This window comes from Mercenaria mercenaria, chromosome 15, assembly GCF_021730395.1.
Source record: "Mercenaria mercenaria strain notata chromosome 15, MADL_Memer_1, whole genome shotgun sequence".
NCBI lineage: Eukaryota > Metazoa > Mollusca > Bivalvia > Venerida > Veneridae > Mercenaria > Mercenaria mercenaria.
In genome coordinates this window covers 13418427-13442806 of record NC_069375.1, presented here as the reverse complement: position 1 = coordinate 13442806, position 24380 = coordinate 13418427, and the positions used below count along the sequence as shown (strand labels likewise).

General features: G+C 35.6%; 1 protein-coding gene across 1 annotated transcript; it reads right to left on the bottom strand.

Annotated features, from left to right (window-relative positions):
* Positions 1-46: 46 nt before the first annotated feature.
* LOC123547108 (signal peptide, CUB and EGF-like domain-containing protein 2) lies at positions 47-22728 on the bottom strand. Its single transcript, XM_045333925.2, has 14 exons — positions 22674-22728; positions 21933-22049; positions 14801-14880; positions 14461-14559; positions 11949-12071; positions 10565-10687; positions 9784-9906; positions 6663-6785; positions 6236-6355; positions 5060-5108; positions 4400-4470; positions 4039-4152; positions 1740-1865; positions 47-381 (listed from the first exon to the last, which is right to left on the bottom strand). Exons 1-14 carry the CDS (start codon positions 22715-22717, stop codon positions 47-49), a joined length of 1647 nt encoding a protein of 548 aa, XP_045189860.2. The 5' UTR covers positions 22718-22728.
* Positions 22729-24380: the final 1652 nt, after the last annotated feature.

Genomic DNA, 24380 nt, shown 5'->3' with positions numbered 1-24380 from the left:
AAGATGATATATAACTTCGTATAAATGACCCCTCTCTCACCAGATCCTAACTGTCCTTGGCAGAGAGTTCTATTTCTTTGCATTCTGTTTCTTGTTTTGTGATTGAACCGTCTTTATATGTGAATGTGTTGCTTGTGATTGTAAGCAAGTCTTTGTTGAAAATAGCAAGTCCTTGAATAGATATAGGATGGCATCTGCTTCCAATTTTTATATGCACAACCCCGCTTGTGTAGCAAATGGATTGATCATTGTGAAGGCAATACCATGGTAACGTAGATGTTAAGAATCGAGTATCGTCAATGTTGAAGGAAAAACATCCTTCGGGCAAACGCTTTCTAGCGATTCGAAGGCGCTCAAACACACTAGTGCCGGTATAATCGCCTAGAATGCCACATAAAGAACAGTATTTTTAACTGTAAAATGTTTCAAAATATTGATGACAAATATACAGGACACTGATTTGAAATAAGAACGGCATCATTAAAAGTTTTGCTTTGTTTAGTTTAACGGTAACTTTTCCATCTACCATGTTAATTTACGTAACGAAAATAAAATTATTTTAGAACTATTAATTGACCTTATACAATATGCACAATGCTACTTGCTTAATACAAAGAAACTTTTCTATGTAAGCTACTTATTTATAAATAACACGGTGACCTTCAAACTGTTATAACCTGGCTTCCGAATTTCATACTTGCAACTTTTCAAGGCAAAAGTAAAAGAAAATACATATATTTTCGTCACTGTTACTAGATAAATGAAAAATAAATGTATCATTGTACTTGCAAAAAAAAAACAACATACGCTATTACCGCTTATTAACCGTTTCATAAAGGTTTATGCAATGCAAAAGTTAAACATGATTTCAAATATATACGACGGACTCAATTAAATTCTCCCTTTATGTCATTAATGTAAAACAAGTAGGGAATACATTATCAGTCTCGAAATTAGAAAATACACAACTGAAGAGTCATATGATCAGCGAAGCTAGGATACGAGGAAAGTTCTCTCTCTCTCTCTCTCTCTCTCTCTCTCTCTCTCTCTCTCTGTGTGTGTGTGTGCGTGTGTGTGTGTGTGTGTGTTCGGGTTTAACGTCTTTCTCAACAATTTTCAGTCATATGAACGACGGTGTCTAATTGTAGCAGTGAGCACAATACCCAACTTTATAGTGCTGCATCACTGTAATATCACGCCGTAGACACATGACATGATACCCCACCCAGTCACATTATACTGACACCGGGCTGGCCAGTCCTAGTACTATCCTCTTAATGCTGAGCGCCAAGCGAGGAAGCTACTAGTACCATTTTTACGTCTTTGGGATGACGCGGCCATGGATCGAACCCATGACCTCACGCACTCGAAGAGGACGCTCTACCACTAGGCTACCGAGGAAAGTTCTGATATAAATTCCTCGAAAACCTGGTAACACATCTCTGTCAGGCAGGCCAGATTACAATAAATGTCTAAATGGGTTGTTTCCATGCTTTGAATGCATTTGGTTTTTTTGAATATTTATTTTACAAACCTTTAAACTTTTAAACAGTATCATGCAGTTTTAGGCACTGAACTGTCTCATAGATATCAGGCAGCGGAAGCCGTGTTACATGGACAATAGTCTTAGCTCATTGCTGAAGAAGACAGTGTGATACTGTACAAAATTTCATTAGGTAGATTATTAATCGCTCTAAAACAAAGAACCAAATACAAAATGATTAACTGGTTGCACACACCTCCTTCACAAGAACGTTGATTGGCTGCCAGGCTTCTGTTCCCTGTACAACTGCACATGAACGAACCTAACGTGTTCATACATAGGTCATTGCATCCTCCATTCAGAAATAAACATTCATTCACATCTAAAAATCAAATAAATATACATGTAGTGAAACATGGCTCGCTCTAGCATCGTGGTACTTGGATGTTTGCTCTCCGTGTTAAAAATGGCGAAAATAACTTTTTATCAAATGATGAATCGAAACCATGATCATCAAATATAAACATTTATGCAACTATAAGATATTGAGATCTCAGATATATTTTTCATTCAGAAATAAGAAAATTATCGCCGATATTAGAATACTTTTGCTATCGGTTTCGACACGGACGCAACATTGACATACTCATATGAAAACAACAACAAAAAAGAACTGTCACTATTAGTGACAAATGACCCCGAAGCGTACCCAAGAATGCTACAGTTGTCTGCGCAAAATATGTCAAATATAGTTTAGGTATGAATCATTTTGCGACTTTGACCTTGACCTTGACCTGAGAGATCCGGGTCATAAAAGCGACACACCTTCTCAATATGTTAACATTTGTGCCAAATTATTTTCAAATCCCTTGATAAATGGTAGAGTTATTGACCAGACAAAAACAGACCATGTTAACCTTTGACTTCTAAGTGTGACCTTGACCTTGGAGCTAGGGGTCTTGAGCTTGCGCATGACACGTCATCATTGGAACATTTATGCCAAGTAATTTTAAAACCCTTTCATCGACGGCACAGCTATGGACCGGACAAGAAACAGACAATGTTAACATTTAACCTCTAAGTATGACCTTGGCCTTAGTGCTAGGGGTCTGGATCGTAGGCGTGGCACGTCGTCTCATTATGTGAAACATTTATGCCAAGTAATTTCAAAATCCTATGATGAATGGCGGAGTTATGAACCGGAGATGAAACAGACCGTATTTACTTTGACTTCTAAGTGTGACCGTGACCTTGGAGTTAGGGGTCTGTGTCTTGCGCAAGTCACATCGTCTCATTATGGTAAATATTTATGCCAAGTTATTTCAAAAGTCCTTCGCGGATGGCAGAGTTACGGACCGGACACGAAACAGACCCGGTTAACATTTTATCACTAAATGTGACCTTCACCTTGAAGCTAGGGATCAGTGTCTTAGGCATGACACGTCATCTTATTATTGTGAACATTTATGTCAAGTTATTTTAAAATCTCTTTATGGATGGCAGAGTTACAGTCCGGACAAGATTTTACACGGACACACGCACGCACACAGGAACATGGACAGTGCGATTTAATATGCCCACCTTCGGGGGCATAAAAACCACAAGGGATTCATCGATGTGTGAATGACTCGGCTAAATCAATCGAATGGCTTGAATTAGCAACTGGAATCATAAATATATTTTTGTGTGAGAGGGATTATTTGACAGATGGTGGTTTAGTGTTGCGATGGTTATGGGATACTTAGGCACAAGAAACTAAAAGTAAAAAATATTTGTTTTGGTGGGGGTTATTTTGCAGGCATGTTGTAGTTAGGGATAAGGGAGTAATATGGACTGCAATCTGAACATCATCACCTACATATATTCCAAGTTTCAAGTCAGCACTTTGTAAAGTTATGTTCCAGACACACAATATGACGTCAGGTTTGACCTTTATGCTCACTTTGTGACAATCTGTAACCTTAGCCTTTGACCTACCGACAAGGTTCATGCACTCTGCACATCATTACATCGCCACCTACCTATATGCCAAGTTCGAATTATATTCCTTAACTGATTTTCAATTATGCTCCGGACAAGATATATGACATAAGATTTTACCTTTACCTTGATCGTTGATGTAATGGCCCGGTTCATGCACTCCGTACATCATTTCAACTCCCAAGTTTGAAGTATATACCTGAATATTTTTAAGTAATGCTTCGGACACGAAATCTGACATCAGATTTGAGCACAATTAGTGACTTTAACATTTGACCTGGTTTGTGAACTATGTGCATCGTTATCATCACCTATCTATATGCCAAGTTAAAAGTTAACACTTTGAATGTTTTTAAGTTATGCTCCGGACTGGGACAGACATACGCACGAATAGATATTCGCACGCGCTATTCTATATTTCGTCCCGTTTTTTTCAAAAACGAATATGTAAAAAGAGTTCCAGATTTGGTCAAAGGCACATACATACATGAATTGTAGTGATCTTTTATGATATGTAAATTTAATTGATACAGGCTAACCTGAATATTTACATAACCTTTATATGTTATACTAACCTAATTCGCACAAGTTTCCTGTAAATCCCGGCAGACACACGCAGGTAAATGAAGATAACCCATCTATACAACTTCCATTATTTTTGCAAGTGATGTCTGCACAATCGTCTATGTCTAAGAGTAATGAAAATTTCTTCTTTCATCAATTATTTCCATGAACATCAATACAAGGAAAGTTTCAAAATGATGTACAAAAGTTTCCTGATAACAACCGTCGCGTTTATCATAGTTTGATAAATAAATTAGTATATTTCATGTGTTTAATGTATGATAAGTGTCTTGATGTATCATCTATATGAACGATTTAAAGATTACGCAAACAATGAAACATTTACTGACGTTTATATTCTATGAAACTTACTGAAACAACTTCTACCATTGGTATCCAGGGCATAGCCTTCCCAACAACCACAGGTGAAAGAACCAATACTGGTACTGATGATAAACCCGAACAGAAAATGAGGTTTTTTACCTGTAACTTTTTTATTTCTGCAAATTGAAATCAATGGTCGGTATCAAAATAAAGCTTAACCTTAGCTGAAAACTTGACATAATTCAAATTTATATTTAGTAAGCAAACTCACACGAAGTGAGGGCCTGAAAGGGGTATGTAAAAAGGGGACTTTATGAACGTTGACTGATGATAAATTCGAACCCTGTCATTTACAAAATTTTCTTTGTATTATTGTATTGAAACTTTCCTCAAAAAGCTGCAACAGTCATTCCTGATCAAGTAATGAAAATTTAACAAATGTCAGGCCTTCATGTTTTGGCAGTTAGCATGCCCGAAAAAACACCCTCTTCCCCGGTAATTTTGGATAAATATTTTTTATACAAATTTATGTAAGTCATTTATTTATATAGAATATTTACCAATTTTGTTTTTGTTTACACCAGTTGGTGTTGTAAGTGGAAGCTATTAGATGGTGTGTTCAATTTTATAAATAACCGATTGCAATCGAATATTTCCAAGGTGTTCGACTTTATCATCTGTCCGGGTTTATCATCAGTACCAGTACTGTTTGTACACGTTTGGTCACATTGCATGTTGTTGCTGCATTCGTTGATATCTATACGGTAAAAACTCATTGAAATAAAAAAAAATTCTATATGTATGGCAGGCTATATAACTCCACTCTCCCATCTCCCCCTCGAAAGAAATCTTGATAGAATAATAAAGACCGAACTAGTTACTACTTAACAACCGCAAAAGAAACTCAAAACAAAAAGAATTTCTTCTTGAAGTTGATTATGCTCACTAAATCCGTCAGAACAGATAGAAGCAGGAGCTGAGTACACAATGTACAGATATAATTTTACAATTTCAAATTCCAAAGAAAAGGACATGAATCCATAAAAATAACTGGCCATAAAACTTCCGAAATATGCCCATGTCCTGTAATGTATACCATGTGTCATTTCAAACGGACGAAGACTGTAGGAGAAGTTAATGATAGTCAGTGCTCATCTTTAACTATAATACTTTATGTCAAATGTAAAAAGTCCTCATCAAGTGTGTTTAACTTTTATAAATTAATTGTGTATGTAGAGCTACATTCACGATTAAATGCCATGCATTAACAGATGATCGTTAAGAAATCCAGTTTTTAGTGGCAGTGCACATTACTATAGTGTTCAGCTATGCATGTAACCTAATGCATGGTAAAGTCCATGCATACAAATTTGTTTATTCTATGTATGCATAAAAATTATTTAGCAATGTTTAAATATTTAATTAGGAAACATATGGGTCTAGTATCCTTTTAACAAAGCCATACTTTTATGTAGTTGCAATAAAGTACATTAAAGGGCTTTAAGTCAAGAAAAGCTAGATGTGCGTCTACAGGACACTGATGTCCCCGCTTCATGTCACTGTACATGGTTTCATGACTCTAGATGAAATATGTTCTTAGTTTCGTCAACACTTTTATTTCAATGCGAATACAGTTTCAGTGTTCTATAACCTATAGTAACTTGTGATCATCAAAATGTGTCACAGAATTAAAAGAAGACGGAACTGAACATTTACGTTGGCGGAAGGCTGATCACTACGAAATAACATGTAATCCTACGCTAGTCATAAGAAGTTCGAATTTTCCTCGTGTTCTTTCTCAATAGCTCAATAGTATGTTGTTATCGTGATACAATATTGACTCAATTGTCGAATTAAAACGAACAATTTATGACTAAGTATTACCTTCACACTGATTTTGTTGTACTAAGCGGTACCCATCAAAACACGAGCATTCATATTCACCTGGGTGGTTGGTGCATATCTGGCCGCACCCTCCATTGTTGGTTGAACATTCGTCAATGTCTGCAAATTGTTTCGTTAAAATAATAATAACATTGAAAGTACGAAATTGTAATTTAATTTACTATAATTTTGTCTTCATCCACTTCTTAAGACGAAAAATTATATATGATGGTATTAGAAGTAATATCATTAACATACGGATTTGCCACGATTTATTCTAACATCGGTTAACAGGCGGCTCTAAAGTCTGTGCAGAATACAAATCCTTAAATAGCAACATAACGTCACAGAATATAGCATAATGACTACATTTAAGAATTTGTATACTAATATAGTTACAATACTGCATATTAGGACATTACATCACCTTTGCAAGAAAGTCCGTCTGGCTGTCGTTCATACCCCGCATTGCACTCGCATTCGTATGACCCACGTGTATTCACACATATGTGGTCACATAGGGAAGTTCCATCAGCACACTCGTCCAAATCTGAAACATAATTGATTGGAGTTCTTTGATGTACGTTATACATTATATTTCACAGACCATGCACGCACTGTCTGCTGTGTAAACTTCGTACGAATCAACTGTTTACACTGGGCAACGTTTTTTATAACTTCGAAAATTCACAAGGCAATATGGTCAAAGGGAATTAAGTCACTGGGCTTTTGATTGGTTGAAAAAGTATATGGTATTCTGAGACAAATATTTAAGATGTAAAGTGGTCTCTGATTGGTGAAATATCTGTTGAATATGTTTGAAAACTGTTTTATTTCTTAAATTGAAGTTCTAAGCCATGATTAATTGAGGAAAAAATATTTGAAGGTGTATTTTGCTTGAAAATTTTGCTTGTTTTAGTGATATAGTATTTTCATGAAATGTAAACAAAAATTAAGTGCCGGACTGGGGGTTACTGACTTCCGGGTGAAAAAAGTGCAGAAAAATGATGGTCAACATGTATATTGCTGGCTGTTTTCTTTTAGGTCTTGAATTGTTCTATCACCCTGGGTAGGTGGCATCAAAAGTTTAAATGTTAGGAAAGGGCTATAACCCAAAACATTACAATGTAAGTCTATGGGAAACTGGTTACTTCCCTTTGACCATATGTGAAGTGAAGGTCCGCGTTGACTTTACCTTTGCTTTGTCTTTTTGTATATCCATGGGATATACTTTGCCTTAATTAAACATCAAAGCAAAGATAACAATAAAGTGTAATTATAGCAAATATCTTACCGGGCGATAGTTCATGGAATTATTTCCCTTTCATGATCTTTGTTTGTTCCTTGCCTTCTTCAAACGTGATGGTAGCATGTTTCTGATTTTTTTAAACTGTTTTTTTTTTTTCCATTTAATCTCGTCATTTTTCCGCCAGATAACATATATGGGCCAATCGTTGCCTGAATGATATGTTTAATGTTCTAGTTGTTTACATTCTAAACTGAGTCAGTTGTTTGTATCATACATCTAATTCTGTATGTTGTGTACGCTATATACTGTCAGTAATATGAATATTATATCAAATGTGCATGTTATGTACGTGATATACTGAGTGAGCTGCCTGAATGATAGATTGGATGTGCATGTTGGGCACGTGATATGCTGAGTGAGCTGTCTAAATGACAGACTGGATGTGCATGTTGGGCATGTGATATGCTGAGTGAGCTGTCTGAATGACAGACTGGATGAGCATGTTGGGCATGTGATATGCTGAGTGAGCTGTCTGAATGAGAGATTGGATGTGCATGTTGGGCATGTGATATGCTGAGTGAGCTGTCTGAATGATAGATTGGATGTGCATGTTGGGCACGTGATATACTGAGTGAGCTGTCTAAATGATAGATTGGATGTGCATGTTGGGCACGTGATATGCTGCTAAGTGAGCTGTCTGAATGATAGATTGAATGTGCATGTTGTGTACGTGATACGCTGAGTGAGCTGTCTGAATAATAGGTTAAATGTGCATGTTGTGTACATGATATGCTGGGTGAGCTATCTGAATGATAGGTCAAATGTGCATGTTCTGTACGTGATATACTGAATGAGTTGTCTGAATGATAGGTCAAATGTACATGTTGTGTACGTGATATACTGAATGAGCTGTCTGAACGATAGGTCAAATGTGCATGTTGTGTACGTGATATACTGAATGAGCTGTCTGAACGATAGGTCAAATGTGCATGTTGTGTACGTGATATACTGAATGAGCTGTCTGAACGATAGGTCAAATGTGCATGTTGTGTACGTGATATCCTGAATGAGCTGTCTGAACGATAGGTTTAATGTGCATGTTCTGTACGTGTTATCCTGAATGAGCTGTCTGAAGGATAGGTTTAATGTGCATGTTCTGTACGTGATATGCTGAATGAGCTGTCTGAATGATAGGTTAAATGTGCATGTTCTGTACGTGATATGCTGAATGAGCTGTCTGAATGATAGGTTAAATGTGCATGTTCTGTACGTGATATGCTGAATGAGCTGTCTGAATGATAGGTTAAATGTGCATGCTGTATACGTGATATACTGAATGAGCTGTCTGAATGATAGGTTAAATGTGCATGCTGTATACGTGATATACTGAATGAGCTGTCTGAACGATAGGTTAAATGTGCATGTTGTGTACGTGATATACTGAATGAGCTGTCTGAACGATAGGTCAAATGTGCATGTTGTGTACGTGATATACTGAATGAGCTGTCTGAACGATAGGTTAAATGTGCATGTTCTGTACGTGATATGCTGAATGAGCTGTCTGAACTATAGGTTAAATATGCATGTTGTATACGTGATATACTGAATGAGCTGACTGAATGATAGGTTAAATGTGCATGTTCTGTACGTGATATACTGAATGAACTGTCTGAATAATAGGTTAAATGTGCATGTTGTGTACGAAATATACTGAGTCAGCTTCTGAATGATAGGTATATGTACATGTTGTGTACCTGATATGTTGATGGAGTTGTCTAAATGATAGGTTAAATGTGCATGCTGTGTACGTCATATGCTGAGTGACGTTCTGAATGATAGATTAATGTACATGTTGTGTACGTGATATGTTGAGGGAGCTGTCTGAGTAACAGGTTAAACGTGCTGGGGGAATGAAACACAACTAAAAATATAATAGATTGGTTTTCACAAAGGGGCCTAGTTTTGAAGCTGCAAATACAGTTACCAGGCAGATAAGCTCTTAAATGTATATGTTGTTTAGATAATATGTTAGATTTAGTTAGATATGTTAATTGTTTTCGTGATGTCTTGACCCTGAGTTTTCCAAATGACAGGCCACATGTGTATTTTGTGGACGTTATAAAATGTACTGATATAATGAGTCTGAATAATATGTTAAATATGTATATTGTGTACGTGAAACACTGAGACTTCTCTCACATGCATTAGGTCATATTTAAAGCATATTCCAACCATGGCATCGCCTTCTTGAGGTAAAATTTACTATCAATCAGATATTCTATTTAACATAACGTCATACCGTCACATGATCTGTCATCAATGCCCAGTTCATATCCCGTGTGACAGTAACAGCCAAATGAGCCAACGGTATTTGTACAGCCGTGCTCACATTCATGCGTACTGTTTGCACATTCGTCTTCGTCTGTAAGCATATTGACATAAAAAGTTCGTCATTTTAAGTGGCTCGTTTTCAATACTTTTTTGTTAAAAAATGAATGTATAACTTTAATATGAATACTGTTTAAGTAGCTTTTGAAATCATTTGCATATAGGTTGACAGGTTTGTGAGAATGTCTATGCATAGTATTAATATATTCTGTCAAAGGGTCGATTTCAAAGGGACTCCTAGACTCCATAATTAAAGTCGCTGACTTCAAAGTACTTTCCTACTATCAATTTACTACCACCATTTGCGGTTGGAAAGCCTGCAATTTCGGCAAAACTATTTAACGCCAGTAAGTCGTCCAGGTGGCTCACGGAAGACCATGTTGTTTTTCTTTTTGTTAGGCTATTCACACGAAAAAAGGCAACAACTCAAAAGAGTCCTTTGTTTATCTTTAATTTACAATGAACATTCACAGGTTTCTCTTTAATTAATGTTTTTGACGTGTTCAATGCTTCCAAAAATTTTGTTTGATACAAATGGAAGTGATATGAAATATGTCTTCAAAGAATAGTTGGTGGTCCTTTTTATTATATGTGAAATGCACCATTCTCCCAAGTAAAGAGCGAACAGAAGTGCATGTTTTAATGACAACAGGTTAAAAATGGTTATTACACAATTTACATGTATTGGTTACCTGTACAAGTAAGCTCATCTGCACTCAGCTCGTATCCTTGGTTACAAGCACAGCTATATGACCCTTCGGAATTAACGCACACCTGGTTACATCGGCCATTTTCATTTATACATTCGTCAATATCTATAAAATAAATCATTAAAAAGAAATCACATACCGGGAATTGAAACAAGTATGTATATACTTTATGTCTACATACATTCATTATGATCATGACGATAACTTACCAATGGATATTTCTGGTTGCATTAGTGATAAAATATATCCCGATTTATCTTTTGTAAAAGACAAAACTTATACCATTAAAGACGTCTCTAATGTTTTCACAAACACTTTTTAACCGAAAGTAAGATACAAGAAATGATAGTAATTCCTCTGTTAAATGGATATTAATAGTTACAGCTACGCCACAAACAGGGTGGTCAACCCACTGTACCTTTTGGATACCGCACACATGGAGAGAACGTTCCGATTTAGGTAATATTTTGCCAATAATGTCCATCTTACTTGACGGATTTCCATAAGATAATAACGCTGAATACTTTCCTCCTAAAATAGTCTGCCATCAATTCTCAATACCTATCTTCAACACGTCGCCTGGCTGCTTTTCGTTGAAAAACTGTGTACAAAGGCACTCAGTGTCAGTCTAATCGAAAAATCTAACGAACAGAACATCGTACACACATATATTCGTTATGATATCAATTTCACACTAATACGCAGTATCGATATAACAATGGCTGTAGGTGGACATGAACCATTCTCAAAAGACCAAAAAGGAAAATGCCACTGTACATGTTACACCCTACCCCAAAGTACACTATAACAACCATGGTCACGAACGGGAAAATATACTTACCGATTTCAATCGCGAATTTCTCATTTAAAACGCGCAGTTCGGTAAATAGGTACAGTAACTATGCATATTGAACAACTGATATTTAATCTTCCATTGTGTACAAGTCACATTGTCTCAATATTTCATATCGCAGAGGCATTCCGCATATTCCATATTTCCAACAACATGAACTTCTTTATTTGTAATATTTCTCGATTAGCAAAAGGGGTTCATCCACTGATGTAGGTTTTAAGTGAATACTTTCTCTAACTTTAGCCTACATTTTAACAGTCTTTCCAAAAAAAAAAAAAAAAAAAAAAAAAAAAAAAAAAAAAAAAAAAAAAAAAAAAAAAACATTTGGGCGAAGTGTTTGAGAAATGTATTGAGAATTGATTTGCAGACGTTTTGTGCGGCGGGAAAAGTGAAGGTATTCCCTGTAAAACGACAAATACAGTTACTGTAACTGTCCAGTTAAGTTTACTTATAGTTTTACCAGGACCACGGACACGTTTATTGTTAGTGAATGTTAAAATAACTTATGTTTACCTGAACATGATGCTAGATCTGGTTGAAGCATATACCCATTGTTGCAATCACACGTGTACGATCCCTGTGTGTTAACACATATGTGTTCACATGTATCCAACTGGTTTGCACACTCGTCAATATCTGAAGAAACCATGAAAGCTAGTAAATTTAATCTGTTAATTAAAGTTTCTGTTTATGATAATCAAGTTCCACTAGCAGCTAATTATTACATGGGTATCTATAAACAGTAACAATTTTGTGCTGAAAATGTTCCTGTTATCGTATTACCTCATGCATTATCACATTTTATTATATACGTTACTATAAATAGTAACAAAAAAAGCCTTTAAAACGGTCATTACGGCCTCTGTTGACAAATCCATAATGGCGCAGTGCGCCTCACGCGCCATAATCATAATGGCCTCGGGTAACCGGAACGTCAGCGCGTTCTGCTGTTGATGTCATGTAGCAACGTTATTATGGCGGTTGAAAGGGCGCTGAATCATTTTCAGATCGATTGTCAAATATTGATGGCATTGTTGATAAAAAGCAATACAAATAATGCTTTTAAGTTTTTGGAAAATATGTGAAATGAAAATACCAAGATAAATATGAAGCGAACGTATATAATAAAAAAAGGTCAATAAACGGCTGGTTGTGCCTTCTAGCCATAATGGCACACCTAGTTTCATAATGGCCCTCGGGCTAAAGCCCTCGGGCAATTATGACACCAGGTGTGCCATTATGGCAAGAAGGCACAACCCAGTCGTATATTAACCTCTTAATCATAACTGGCCCTGGGGCCATTATCGATAATGGCCTTGACGTTAGAGCGGGACATTAACGTCCGTAAACAGAGATGACGACATGAAGTTTCATTGAGGTAAAACTAAAACAGAGAACATTTTAGTTTTCGTTTTATTATCTTGAACATAACGCCGTGTATTATAAGTGAAATAGCTTATTTTCAACCCTAAATTATGTTATAAACAACAAAGTAATTATGCTATAAACAACAAAGTACAACTCTGACTTCAAATCACTTGTCCCTCATCGATGTAGGTTAGAGCCTCACTCGGGGCGTTGAATTCTTCATGTGAGGAAGCCATCCAGCTGGCTTACGGAAGGTCGGTGGTTCTACCCAGGTGCCCGCTCGTGATGAAATAATTCACGGAGGGGCACCTGGGGTCTTCCTCCACCATTAAAGCTGGAAAGTCGCCATATGACCTATCATGTGTCGGTGCGACGTTAAATCCAACAACAAAGTACAATTATCAGGGCATTTGATTTTATCTAGGTTATTAAATGGGAGAGAGGTACCTTTGAGTGATAATGGCCCTGGCAAGGCGATAATTGCACGAGGGCAATTATCATCTTCCAGGGACATTTTCACTCAAAGGTACTACTCTCTTATGTATTTACATGTTTATTACGTTTGTCTATAATATATAGTAAGAAAAGTTTAGTGTGTCATTTATATGGGTAGTAGTATCTACTGGTATAATAACGTTCAGATTTTCAGTTTCTATATTATTTGTATAAGAGGCTATATACTGTGTAAAATCAGATGCCTTAATAGTTGTACTTTCTTGATTAAAGCATAATTTAGGGTTGGAAATAAGTTATTTCACGTAGAATACTCGGCATTAAAACTAAAACTGAAATACTGTATGTTTACCATCATGAAACGTCATATCGTAATATCTGTTTACGGATGTTAATTTCCTGCGCTAACGTCGGGGCTATTATCGGCCTGGGACCAATTATGATAATGCACGAGGCAATACGATAACAAGGAACATTTTCAGTAAGAACTTGTTACTTTTAATAGGTACTCGCGTAATAAACAGTATTTAGCCTCTTATACAAATAATATAGAAACTGAAAAGCTTAACGTTATTATGCCAGTAGCTACTAGTACCCATATAAATGAAACGCCAAACTTTTCTTACTATATTATAAGTAAACATATAGTAAACAGGTAAATACATGGGAGAGCGGTGCCTTTGAGTGATAATGGCCCTGGAGTAAAAAGACGCCACGTTAGGCTCCGCCAAGGTATAAAACAACACACCTTCCCAAACCTCAGCTAACATTGTAAATAAATCCTCAGTAAAAGTCACATTTGATTCCAATTTTTAAAAGTATTTATTATTTTATTATCTTAAACGACTCCCTATGAAACAATGATGGAAATCCAACACGAAAAGCATTGGCATATAGTGAGTGATGTATGTCTGTGTGTAAGAGTTTGCTTAACACAAGGAACAAGTACACAAAAATAAACATAGGCAAGGTAAAACAAATAGATAACGAGGATAAAACATTAAAATAACAGGACTCAGTAGATAGTAGGTAACAAAATTCATTGAACTACTGTACAAATCTTCACTGCGCTACTTTATACGCCTGAATATCTGCGCGCAAAGACTATCGCTTGCAATTCGATTAATTTTATCAAAAGACGTGTCTATAGCTATACACGATTATCAACTCTTGTTTGAACTTGTTCGAGGCATTAAAGTATTACCATCACACGCTGGCTCGGAGAAGCCGCTGGTACATGTACAGTTGTCCGGGGACACACACGTTCCGCCGTTAGCACAAGTGGTTGAATTGAAACAAAGGGCTGGAAAAGACAGGCATTTATCAATTCATCAACTTCTCAATTGAATGTGTAGTCTATCGGCAAAATATACGTAGAGTGAGCTTGTTTTAGATATCCTGTGATAATTGAGACAAAATGAAAAAATGTTTTTAAAGGTATCAATACATAATGTGAAACATAATGTTATATACATTTTGTCATTAAACTCATTCACTATGTTTCGGATAAAAATACCCTTCCATATAGTCTTTAAAGTAAATACGTGTTAGGCAGTCATCCCCCGTATATCCGTCACAGCAGATCTCTTCATTGCATTGCTGTTGGCAACTGTAGGACACACGCCTGAAGTGGATACCATTCAAAAGTACATATTCCTAGTTAGTAGAGTGCCAATTTCGAAAGATCTAGACAGGTTGGACAAAAGTACCAAATTTTGTAAAACGGTTGCTTAGGACAATATAAGACTTTTGGCTGTAAGGGCCAAGGTCACAGCTCTTTGGAATTCTATTTTTAGAACATTCAAAATGGCCGCCATTAAAACAAATAGCTATTTTAGTAAAAGTTAGTTTTTATCTTATTCTTGATACATATTTATGTGTAAACTGATTAATACTTACTCTTAGGGTCAAGTGATGCATTTACATAAAGTTAGGTCATGCTACATAACAGTCTGTCTGTACATTCGTCTGTACGAACGTTAAAAATGTCTTCTTTTTTAAAACTATACGCTTTTACGTACATACACCATAAGCCCTGTAATGTGCTGCTTGATCTCGATTGGTCTAGAGGTGATAAATATGTGTAACGACTAATTTTTGTAGAAGATATGTTCCATTTTGTTTCGTTCGTCCGTCTGTCTATCTGTCTCTCTGTCTATCGCAAAATCGTGTCCGCTCTGTATTTTAGTCATAACAAGACCACGGTAGCTTGGGACAATATAAGACATTTGACTGTAAGGGCCAAGGTCAAAACAGTAGCTTGAGAAAATATAAGACTTCTGACTGTAAGGGCCAAGGTCACAGCTCTTTGGAATTCTATTTTTAGAACATTTAAAATGGCCGCCATTAAAACAAATAACTATTTTAGAAAAATATAATTTTTATCTTATTCTTGATATAAATTCCATTTATGTGCATACTTACTCTTAGGGTCAAGTGATACATTTGCATAAAGTTAGGCCATTCTACATATCGGTCTGTCTGTACATTCGTCCGTATGTACGTTAAAATGTCTTCTTTGTTAAAACCATACGCTTTTACGTACATACATAATAAGCCCTGTAATATGCTGCTTGATCTCGATTGATCTAGAGGTCATAAATATGTGTAACCGACTAAAGTTTTGTAGAAGATATGTTCCATTTTGTTTCGTTCGTCCGTCTGTCTGTCTGTCTGTCTATCGCAAAATTGTGTCCGCTCTGTATTTGTAGTCATAATGAAACCATATGTGGAACGCAACATCAGTTTAATATTACTGTTGTACAGTGTAGATCAAATGATATAAAGGCAGCATTTCATGTCCGCTAGTGCCTCAGATAACATGCAGATGGCAATTCCATTCATCCTTCTATTGAAATAAAGCTATATTGGGAGACATGGTTCATTTTCATTTATGGTTCTTTTGCATCATATACATGTATCAAAATAATAAGCTTTGTTCTTTTGGTTTTGGTAGTTTTAGCATCGCATTAACACAACTCTAGGTCATACGGTGACTAAATAAGCTTTGTGATTAGCTTTGTAATTCCCATAATAGAACACATATTACATATATTTATATATATGTATCTTGAAAAGCTTTATTGTAATGGAAAGTTAAAACTCTTATTTAATGATTATGTCTTTATTTACTGGGTTCTTGTTATAATTTATCATTAAGAGGTGTTTACATAATTTATATGCACCCTTACTTCATCTTTTGCATGAACAAATAGTTGTCTCAAACAATTTAACATTACTTGCAACTGAAAGCTTTGACCACACAGGACATTTTTCCTGTTCAGATCATCAAACCGACATCTTCTGGTGTGATACTATTCATGTTTATCCCGGTCACATATCACGCCAGAGCCTTCTGGTACTGGAACATTTTTGTTGGGATAAGTCACTCATCAAGAAACTATAGGTAAGGGAAGCGGTTGTCTAGAGGTTAAGGTATTGGCCGCTCAACCCAGAGTTTGATACCGACTTGGATCATAACCAAGCCTTCTCAAATGACACAAGTACTCGGTTTTCCAGGATTCGAGTGTGGTTCAGATAAGCTTCTAGCTTTCATCACAGTTGAGCTTAAAAATAAATTAGTATAAACTAAAAAGCTATAGTTATTCATATAGACAAGAGAGGAATAGATGTGTGTACATGCGTTTTTTGAACATAATGATTTATTTCTATTTTAAAAAGCCTCTTCTTTTATATAGACATTCTCTTCTGAATGATGATTAAAAGCCAAAAGGAGATATAGATAGATATAGAATGCTGACATTTATCACTAAAAGCTCCCAAGTAATTATGCCATTTCACTACAAATTATATCACCAGAAGTATATGCACCTTTATGACATACTCCTTATGAATATATAAATGGAAATACTATGCAACAAAATTGTAAAGCATAATTAAACAGTCAAAGCATTGATTGCAGCATACATGCACTGCCTTTTAAATAGTTAGAAATTTCCCACTTAGATCAATGACATCAATTTCTTCTTAAACGACGACAACATGTCTTAATAGATTGAAAACAGTATATAGTATTTACACCAGCAATAAAAGAAATGGAATAAACTAGTTTCCCTTTATCTTCAATGCTAATTTAATATGTTTTCATCACACTGGATTAAAATGGCATTTGTTCGGGCAATAAGTTAATTTATTTCAGATATACTTAAATTAATGATTGATCTATGCATAAGTCATTTATAAGCATAGCATTCTTTCTCAGCATATAAAATACATAAGCTGTTATACAATTATCACCATTATATTGATTAATAAAGCAATTTGCAGTTAGTAATGTTATGAAATTATCTTACACCTAACTGTCTAACCTTGAAATAACCCCTAGAATGCAACAGCCCCATTGACACATAGATACAAGAATGACAATCTCACCATTAAAAACTTTTGTCATCTACACAGTTGTTTTAGATAATATAGGTACATGTAGTAATTGGTGCTCTCTGTTTAAGACATTAAGAAATAGGTACAGGTATCAAACATGATTTGAATAGACATTAACAAAATGTTCCCCTCAACCATCTTTAACAGTTGTTCAATATGCCTAAAGTACTTTTCAATAGGATATTTTGTCACGTCTGTTTAGGTGAACTTCACTGTGTTAAAATTCCGTAATGTTTTAACCCGATACAGCAACTCTCAAAAAAGAGAATATGCATGATAATTATATGGTTGGAAAAGCACTTCTTTCAGTGCTGCACATGTATTTATCCTTTTGCATAAAAGGGAGGTTATAAAAAAGAACGGACTCAGTAATACTTTATACTTTGTGAATCATACTTTAAGTACCTTTGAAAAATATGTTATTAATAAAGTATCAAAAATAAGATTTAACAAGTTATTAATATATTTTATGTTTATAACAGAACATGTGGCAGTCACATAATAACCAAAGTCATTATGGCCCTATAAGCAGTTAAAACAAATCGTTTTTATACATTTTTGTTTTCATTTTTAACAGGGTATTTCAGGAACAGTCACTAGGATATTCCAAAAGTCAATAGGCATGTAACAATTTATAGAATAAATAATGTCAAAAATCTTAAAAAACCCTCAGATTTAGCCAAAACAGCTGTTCTGAAATATATATATGAATTTTGCGACGGACGGGCGGACAGACGGACGGAACAAATAATAACATGCTTCACCCAAAAATAGACAGACAGACAGAATTTTGTTTCAGCTGCACCAATACATAATTAAAGTCAAGCTGCACATTACGGGGCCCATCTTATAGTTATAATCACAAGTATACTGTTTATAAACAGCATTTTTGACATACAGACAGACGGATTTACAAACAGACGGACGTGAAAATTGACATCACTTCCTGCAAATGTATCACTTGACTCTAAGAGTAGGTATGAATCTGTTTACGCATAAATATGTATCAAGAATAAGATAAAAATTAATTTTTACTAAAATAGCTAACTGTTTTAATGGCGGCCATTTTGAATGTTCTAAAAATAGAATTCCAAAGAGCTGTGACCTTGGCCCTTACAGCCAAAAGTCTTGTGTTGGTCCAAACTACCTGTGTGCAAAATTTGGTACTTTTGTCCGGTTTGTCTAGATTTTTCAAATTTTATGAAGAATTGGAACTAAGCTAAGTCTATTTGGTAGCAGTTTCGAATTTTAGCCTATGTTAGTAAATATTTCAGATATCATTATTGAAAGTAATTTAGAATCAATGATTTCCGTGTACATGTAGTTTAAAAGAGGGAATGCGAATATTTGTCTGCACTGTCCATATATTGTGTCAGTCATTATTTTGTAAACAAGCTAGTGTTTTAGTTTATTGTAACAAATCTGCAGTAATTGTCTTTAGGCCAGCATCGTGAATGACTGACACTTTGAGTTGCAGGTTTTTGCACCGTTAACATTAATTTAGATGAAAATATAAATAAATTATATTGACTGAGTACACGAAAGTGTGGATGGTATGTTTAGAAAATGTGTCGAAATAATTTTGCTTTTTAGACAGGTAAAGGCTAGGTTTAAATGCCTTTTTAATTTCTAAATGATATCACAAAGCACACATTACAGAGTAAATTACAAGTGCTTTTACCAACATTTATACTTCTTCATTACAAGTTTCATACCACTCGTGCAACAGTGTAGGCGTATTTTCAATTTATGATATTTGGGCAATACAAGAAATCGGGACTGAGATTGCTTTTACTGAAAAGGGGCGTCATGTTACTGCGATTAAATAGTAATATCACGCAGACGTGGAGTGAAAGTGCGAATTTTCTCTCTGAAATTTAATACACTAGTACTAGTTACCGAACTATACCACTGTAAAAAAAACACGATATCGAGTTTTTGGCGGTACATTGTCATTGACAGACGTTCTATTTTAGATGAATTAAGGTATTGGTATGTGAAGACATGAAACGGTATTATATAACAATGGTGATTATATTCATTTGTTTTGTAACCAAACTTACCGTGATAAGTTCGATCCACGCTGTTGAAATTATTATGACCTCGTTGTATAATGGGACGTAAAACTGATCAATTGATCTTTTGTACGAATTGTCAAACAACATTTGATTTTTTTTTCTCTTTCAATACAAAATGAATGTTAATTAATTTATTTCTTTTGAATATGTAACATTGTTTCCTCGATATTCGTACTACAGACCCGAAGGTTGGGAAGGCTGTAGTGTATACAAACGTGACTGCTGGCTATTCGTCACCGAGGTATCAAGCGTGACTGTAATGTAAAAACTTATGCACAATCGATGTGAATCTATGTGAAATAAAAAGGTTTAAATCGATGAACAGTGTATTTGCATGTTTCTCACATTTTAAAAGGATGTATTTCTTATAAGCGACCAAAAAGAGAGTCAGTTTCAAGATGAAATCTGTTTTCTCTTGGCCTATCGTAGGACACAAACTAGCAAGCAACACGCACACATGCACGCTTGCTCGCACGTTCGCTCGCTCGCACGCACGTTCGCTTAGTTTGATAATATTTTAGCTGCTCTTTACATATAAACAATAACAGAACATAAAGGTTGGGCAACAAGTTCTTCCAAATTAATGAATGGCCTCCCCTAACGAAAAACATTTCAAATTTGATCGGCTGACAAATAACCTCGTTCGCTCGTTCCTCTAGCTCAAGCTGACACCAACACACGTTTGGCCGTTTTTTTTTTTTGTTTTTTTTACAAAAAAAGATATTGCCATTAAAAGACCAGTAAATTACGGATGAATACTTACATTCAAATTTAAAAAGCCCTATTTCTATGGAATTTTTCAATTGATTAGTTGTTTACAGATTTTTATTATTTTTACAACGTAATCATTAATGGAAATCAAGCTAAAAATAGAAACAATTTTAGACCTTTTCGGCGAAAATGTACATGTACACGACTACGAACACGTATTATTCATTTAGGTTAAAATTTGGCCTTTTCTCAAAACAACGAATACTTATCGATTAAGTTAATACACTGGCGAGAAAAAGAAATCAAACTTATTGTATAATATTTTGTTCAGCGTAAATCAAAATTAAAAGAGAACAATCCCATTCGCAAATCGCAAATTACTGTTTGATTAGACAGCACTTCATGGTCGCATTATGCTTCAAATATTGATAGGAATTGCATCACATCAGTAGCGCGTGTAGCCACCTCTACTTGCAACCATAGCAGTAAGACTTCGCCCCATGGATCCGCACCAATTACGTGGCAGATATCATGGGAGTCTGGCCAACTCCTAGTGAAGCGCTGCTATCAGATCCTGGACGTTGGCAGACTGCGGTTAACGTTGACGTAACCGCCGTCCAAGTTAATTCTAGGAGTGTTTAATTGGATTTCAGTCTAGTGAGCACGCCGGCCAAGGCAAAACATCAATGTTGCTCGTCTGTAAAAAAATCCTGGTGAGGTCGCTCGTTGTCATGCTCAAAGACCAAGCCTTGGCGTACGTCGACGGAATATAGGGACAACCACAGGACGTAATATTTTGTCGATGTAAAGCCTGGCTGTGAGATTACCTTGGTACAAGACGAGTTGGGACTTCAACCTATAGTTGATGGCTGCCCAGACAGTAACTCCGCCCCCACCTTAAGGATTGTACTGTAGACTGCAATTGTTAGCGTAGCGTTCACGAAATCGTTTATAGACACGCAAACGTCTGTCGACGTTCCACAAAATCACTAAACACTACGTTCTGCCAATACTGACAGCGATAGTTGCTGGCCTAAATTAGACGTTGGTGATGGTGACGTAGCCTAAGAACTAGACCGCGGTAGGGCCTGTGGCAGATAATTTTTGTAAGCCTATTTCTCACTCTATGTCGACTTCTAGGCTGTCCGAGGTTAACTGCCACTAAACGTGGGTCACAAATCTGTCACTCAACATATAAATTAGTTCGCTCAATAAAACCATATGGTTGACACTAACGGGTTGCATGGGGATATCATGGGCAGTTACATGAATTTACAATAAGCTGAATAAAATCGAACCACGCCGTGTGTCGGTTGGGTATGTTTGTCGGTTCGAGTACATGTAAATTCCTCACATTGTCTAACAAATTTAAACTATGTACCAACTTTCGATTAGGCTCGGCAAATTGAATATGAATCGCTACCGCTATTCTGTCGTTCATTTCGCATGAACCCCGAAAAAAATCATTTCTTAAATAGTCACTCACCGGTATCTGTTGCACCTCCTCCATCCCCATGTTCCACAACTCACTGTATAGCTTGAAGTACGGTAGCAGGTCTCTGTGCATGTTTTCTCCAATATACAGGTGTCTCCTAAAGTGAGGCTGCAACATAATTTGACCTCAACATTTGATAAATAACAATACAAGGTACTATAAAAATATCATTTGTTTTCGTGGCTATTTAATTTACTCCTTATCAAGTATAATTTTCAATTATTTGGTTAAAATAATCAATAAACGTTATAATATTATGAAGAAGTTTGTAAAACGAACAAAAAATAGAGATCTATGCCGTTAATAAACGTTAACCACACAAACTTACACACTGTGTTTTACTGAAAATTAGAAAATCATTTTTTCTTTCATAAACATTTAAAAAAAAAACGCTGTCGTATGGTATATAACGTACGAAAAGAACTTTTCTCAAATATTTAATTCTAGTTAAAATCAAGGCATTTGTAGAGGTAACTAATTTCATTGTTCGTTTATATTAACTTATGTTGTAGACTGGGTATTTTCAGCTTCTCCATTACCAAAAACAGTCTATGGAATTAGGTGAAAGAAAACAAAACACAAACCTTTAAGCACCAAATTTAATTGTTTTAAAGTGACATTAAATAAATGGAACGAACTTTGAATCCCAATTTTAAACATGAAATTGAAACATCAGATATCTAGTAACACTTAAACGAACTAGTACACAAACAAGAATGTAGTAAAAATTACCATATTAGATCATCGTATAAGATAATAATCAGTAGTTCCGACATTAACTTCAACATTTTTAAAATAATCCTTTTCTTTATTAAACAGTGCTTTTATATTGAATTTGCCAAGTCACGTGATATAACATATATTTTATATTGCAAATCCCTTGCGTCAGCATATCCGATAGCATTGTTAATAAGCTATACACTCAAGAACTTTAAAAACGCAACATCCATGCATTCGGATAATTTGATCCAAGAAGATTTTCGAAATGTTTATATTGATAATTAAGTTTATCAAACTTGACTTATCACTATATACTACGTTGGGCCAACGCTTACCGTGATGGTTGTGAACCCCAATAAGACGTTGGTCACGATGACGTAGCGTAAGAACTAGACCGTGGTAGGGCTTGTGGCAGATAATTTCCCGTTCCCTAAGCCGATTTCTCACTGTATGTCGATTTATTGGCCGCCCACGGTTACCTACCACTAAACGTGACCTCGATTTAGCCATCACAGATCTGTCACGCAGATGGCGTTGATGTATGTAATTGTCCTGCCGTACTGAAACGCGGTCTACCAGAAGGAGGCCTATCGACAAGTGTTTCCGTGTCTCTGACACGTCGAACGAGGCGCAGCCTTGTCGAATGAAAGACGTTAAAACGTCTAGCAACTTGTTCTTGCGTTCGCCCACATTAGAGCATGGCCAAAACTTGGGTCCTCTCTTTAAAATTTAGCCTCTTCATTATCAAAAACTGATTAATTGTCAGAAAATCTTTGAAAGCATGGTCGTATGTCGACTAATTCATGTACCTGAATAAAACCACATGATTGACACACGATGAAATCTTGAGCAGGTACATGATTTTAACTAGCACGAGTTTCGGTTGGCTGTATTTGTCGGTCAGAGTACACGTACATTTCTGACATCCCCAACAAATTTAAACTATGTAAATGATAATGCCAACGTTCGATGAGGTGTTTCCTTATCTCGTCAGTATAGAATAGAGGCACAATGGTGTAATTCAGTAGTGTATCATACTACAGAAACGAAGGACTTGACTAGCTTCTAGACTATGATATATCTTTTTACATCTTTATGATTGAATGTAGTGAACTGAGCCAGACTATGTCCTTTTCCCAATCATTCCTCTGTTAAAATCTCTAAAATAGACTAGCTTTTGTCTTTAAGAAATGGAGGGGGAAAATGAGGAAATATATTTATTATCAGTCTAGTGGCTAGTCTAGTGCACGATCGATGTGAATTAAGAAAAGTGATTAAATCAATGAACAGTGTATGTGCATGTTTCTCACATTTTTAAAGGAGGTATTTCTTATAAGCGGTCAAAATGTTATGATATTGACTAGTACTGACCAGATACTACCTTTTATTTCAGCTGGTACAGCTTCTAAAATCTCGTATCTTATACATGTAATTCCTAATAAATAAAAAGCCGCATATCTCGTAAAGACGTAAATAATGGTTAGTCATAAAACCCGGTTAGTGTCATACAGCGAGTATTTATTAAATTTATTTGGTAATAGTACATTTTCTTAATAACTCGTGTTGTTAAGAATACAGTGTTACTGGTATTGAAATCATTCAATCAATTTTGAATGAAAATGAAATGGGATATATAATTTTTCATTTCTGAAAAGCGACCATATTGCCCTTTCTAGATTTTAGAACATTTGTTAAATGACTTAAATAATTGACAACAAG

Coding starts and splice junctions, on each gene's coding strand:
- LOC123547108 (XM_045333925.2), bottom strand. CDS start 22,717: ATGTCGGAACTACTGATTATTATCTTATACGATGATCTAATATG. Junction 6,786..9,783: donor TGATGACAGATCATGTGACG/GTATGACGTTAT, acceptor ATTATGTTTCAG/ATTTGGACGAGTGTGCTGAT. Junction 1,866..4,038: donor AGGAAACTTGTGCGAATTAG/GTTAGTATAACA, acceptor TTTGATTTTTAG/ATGTGAATGAATGTTTATTT.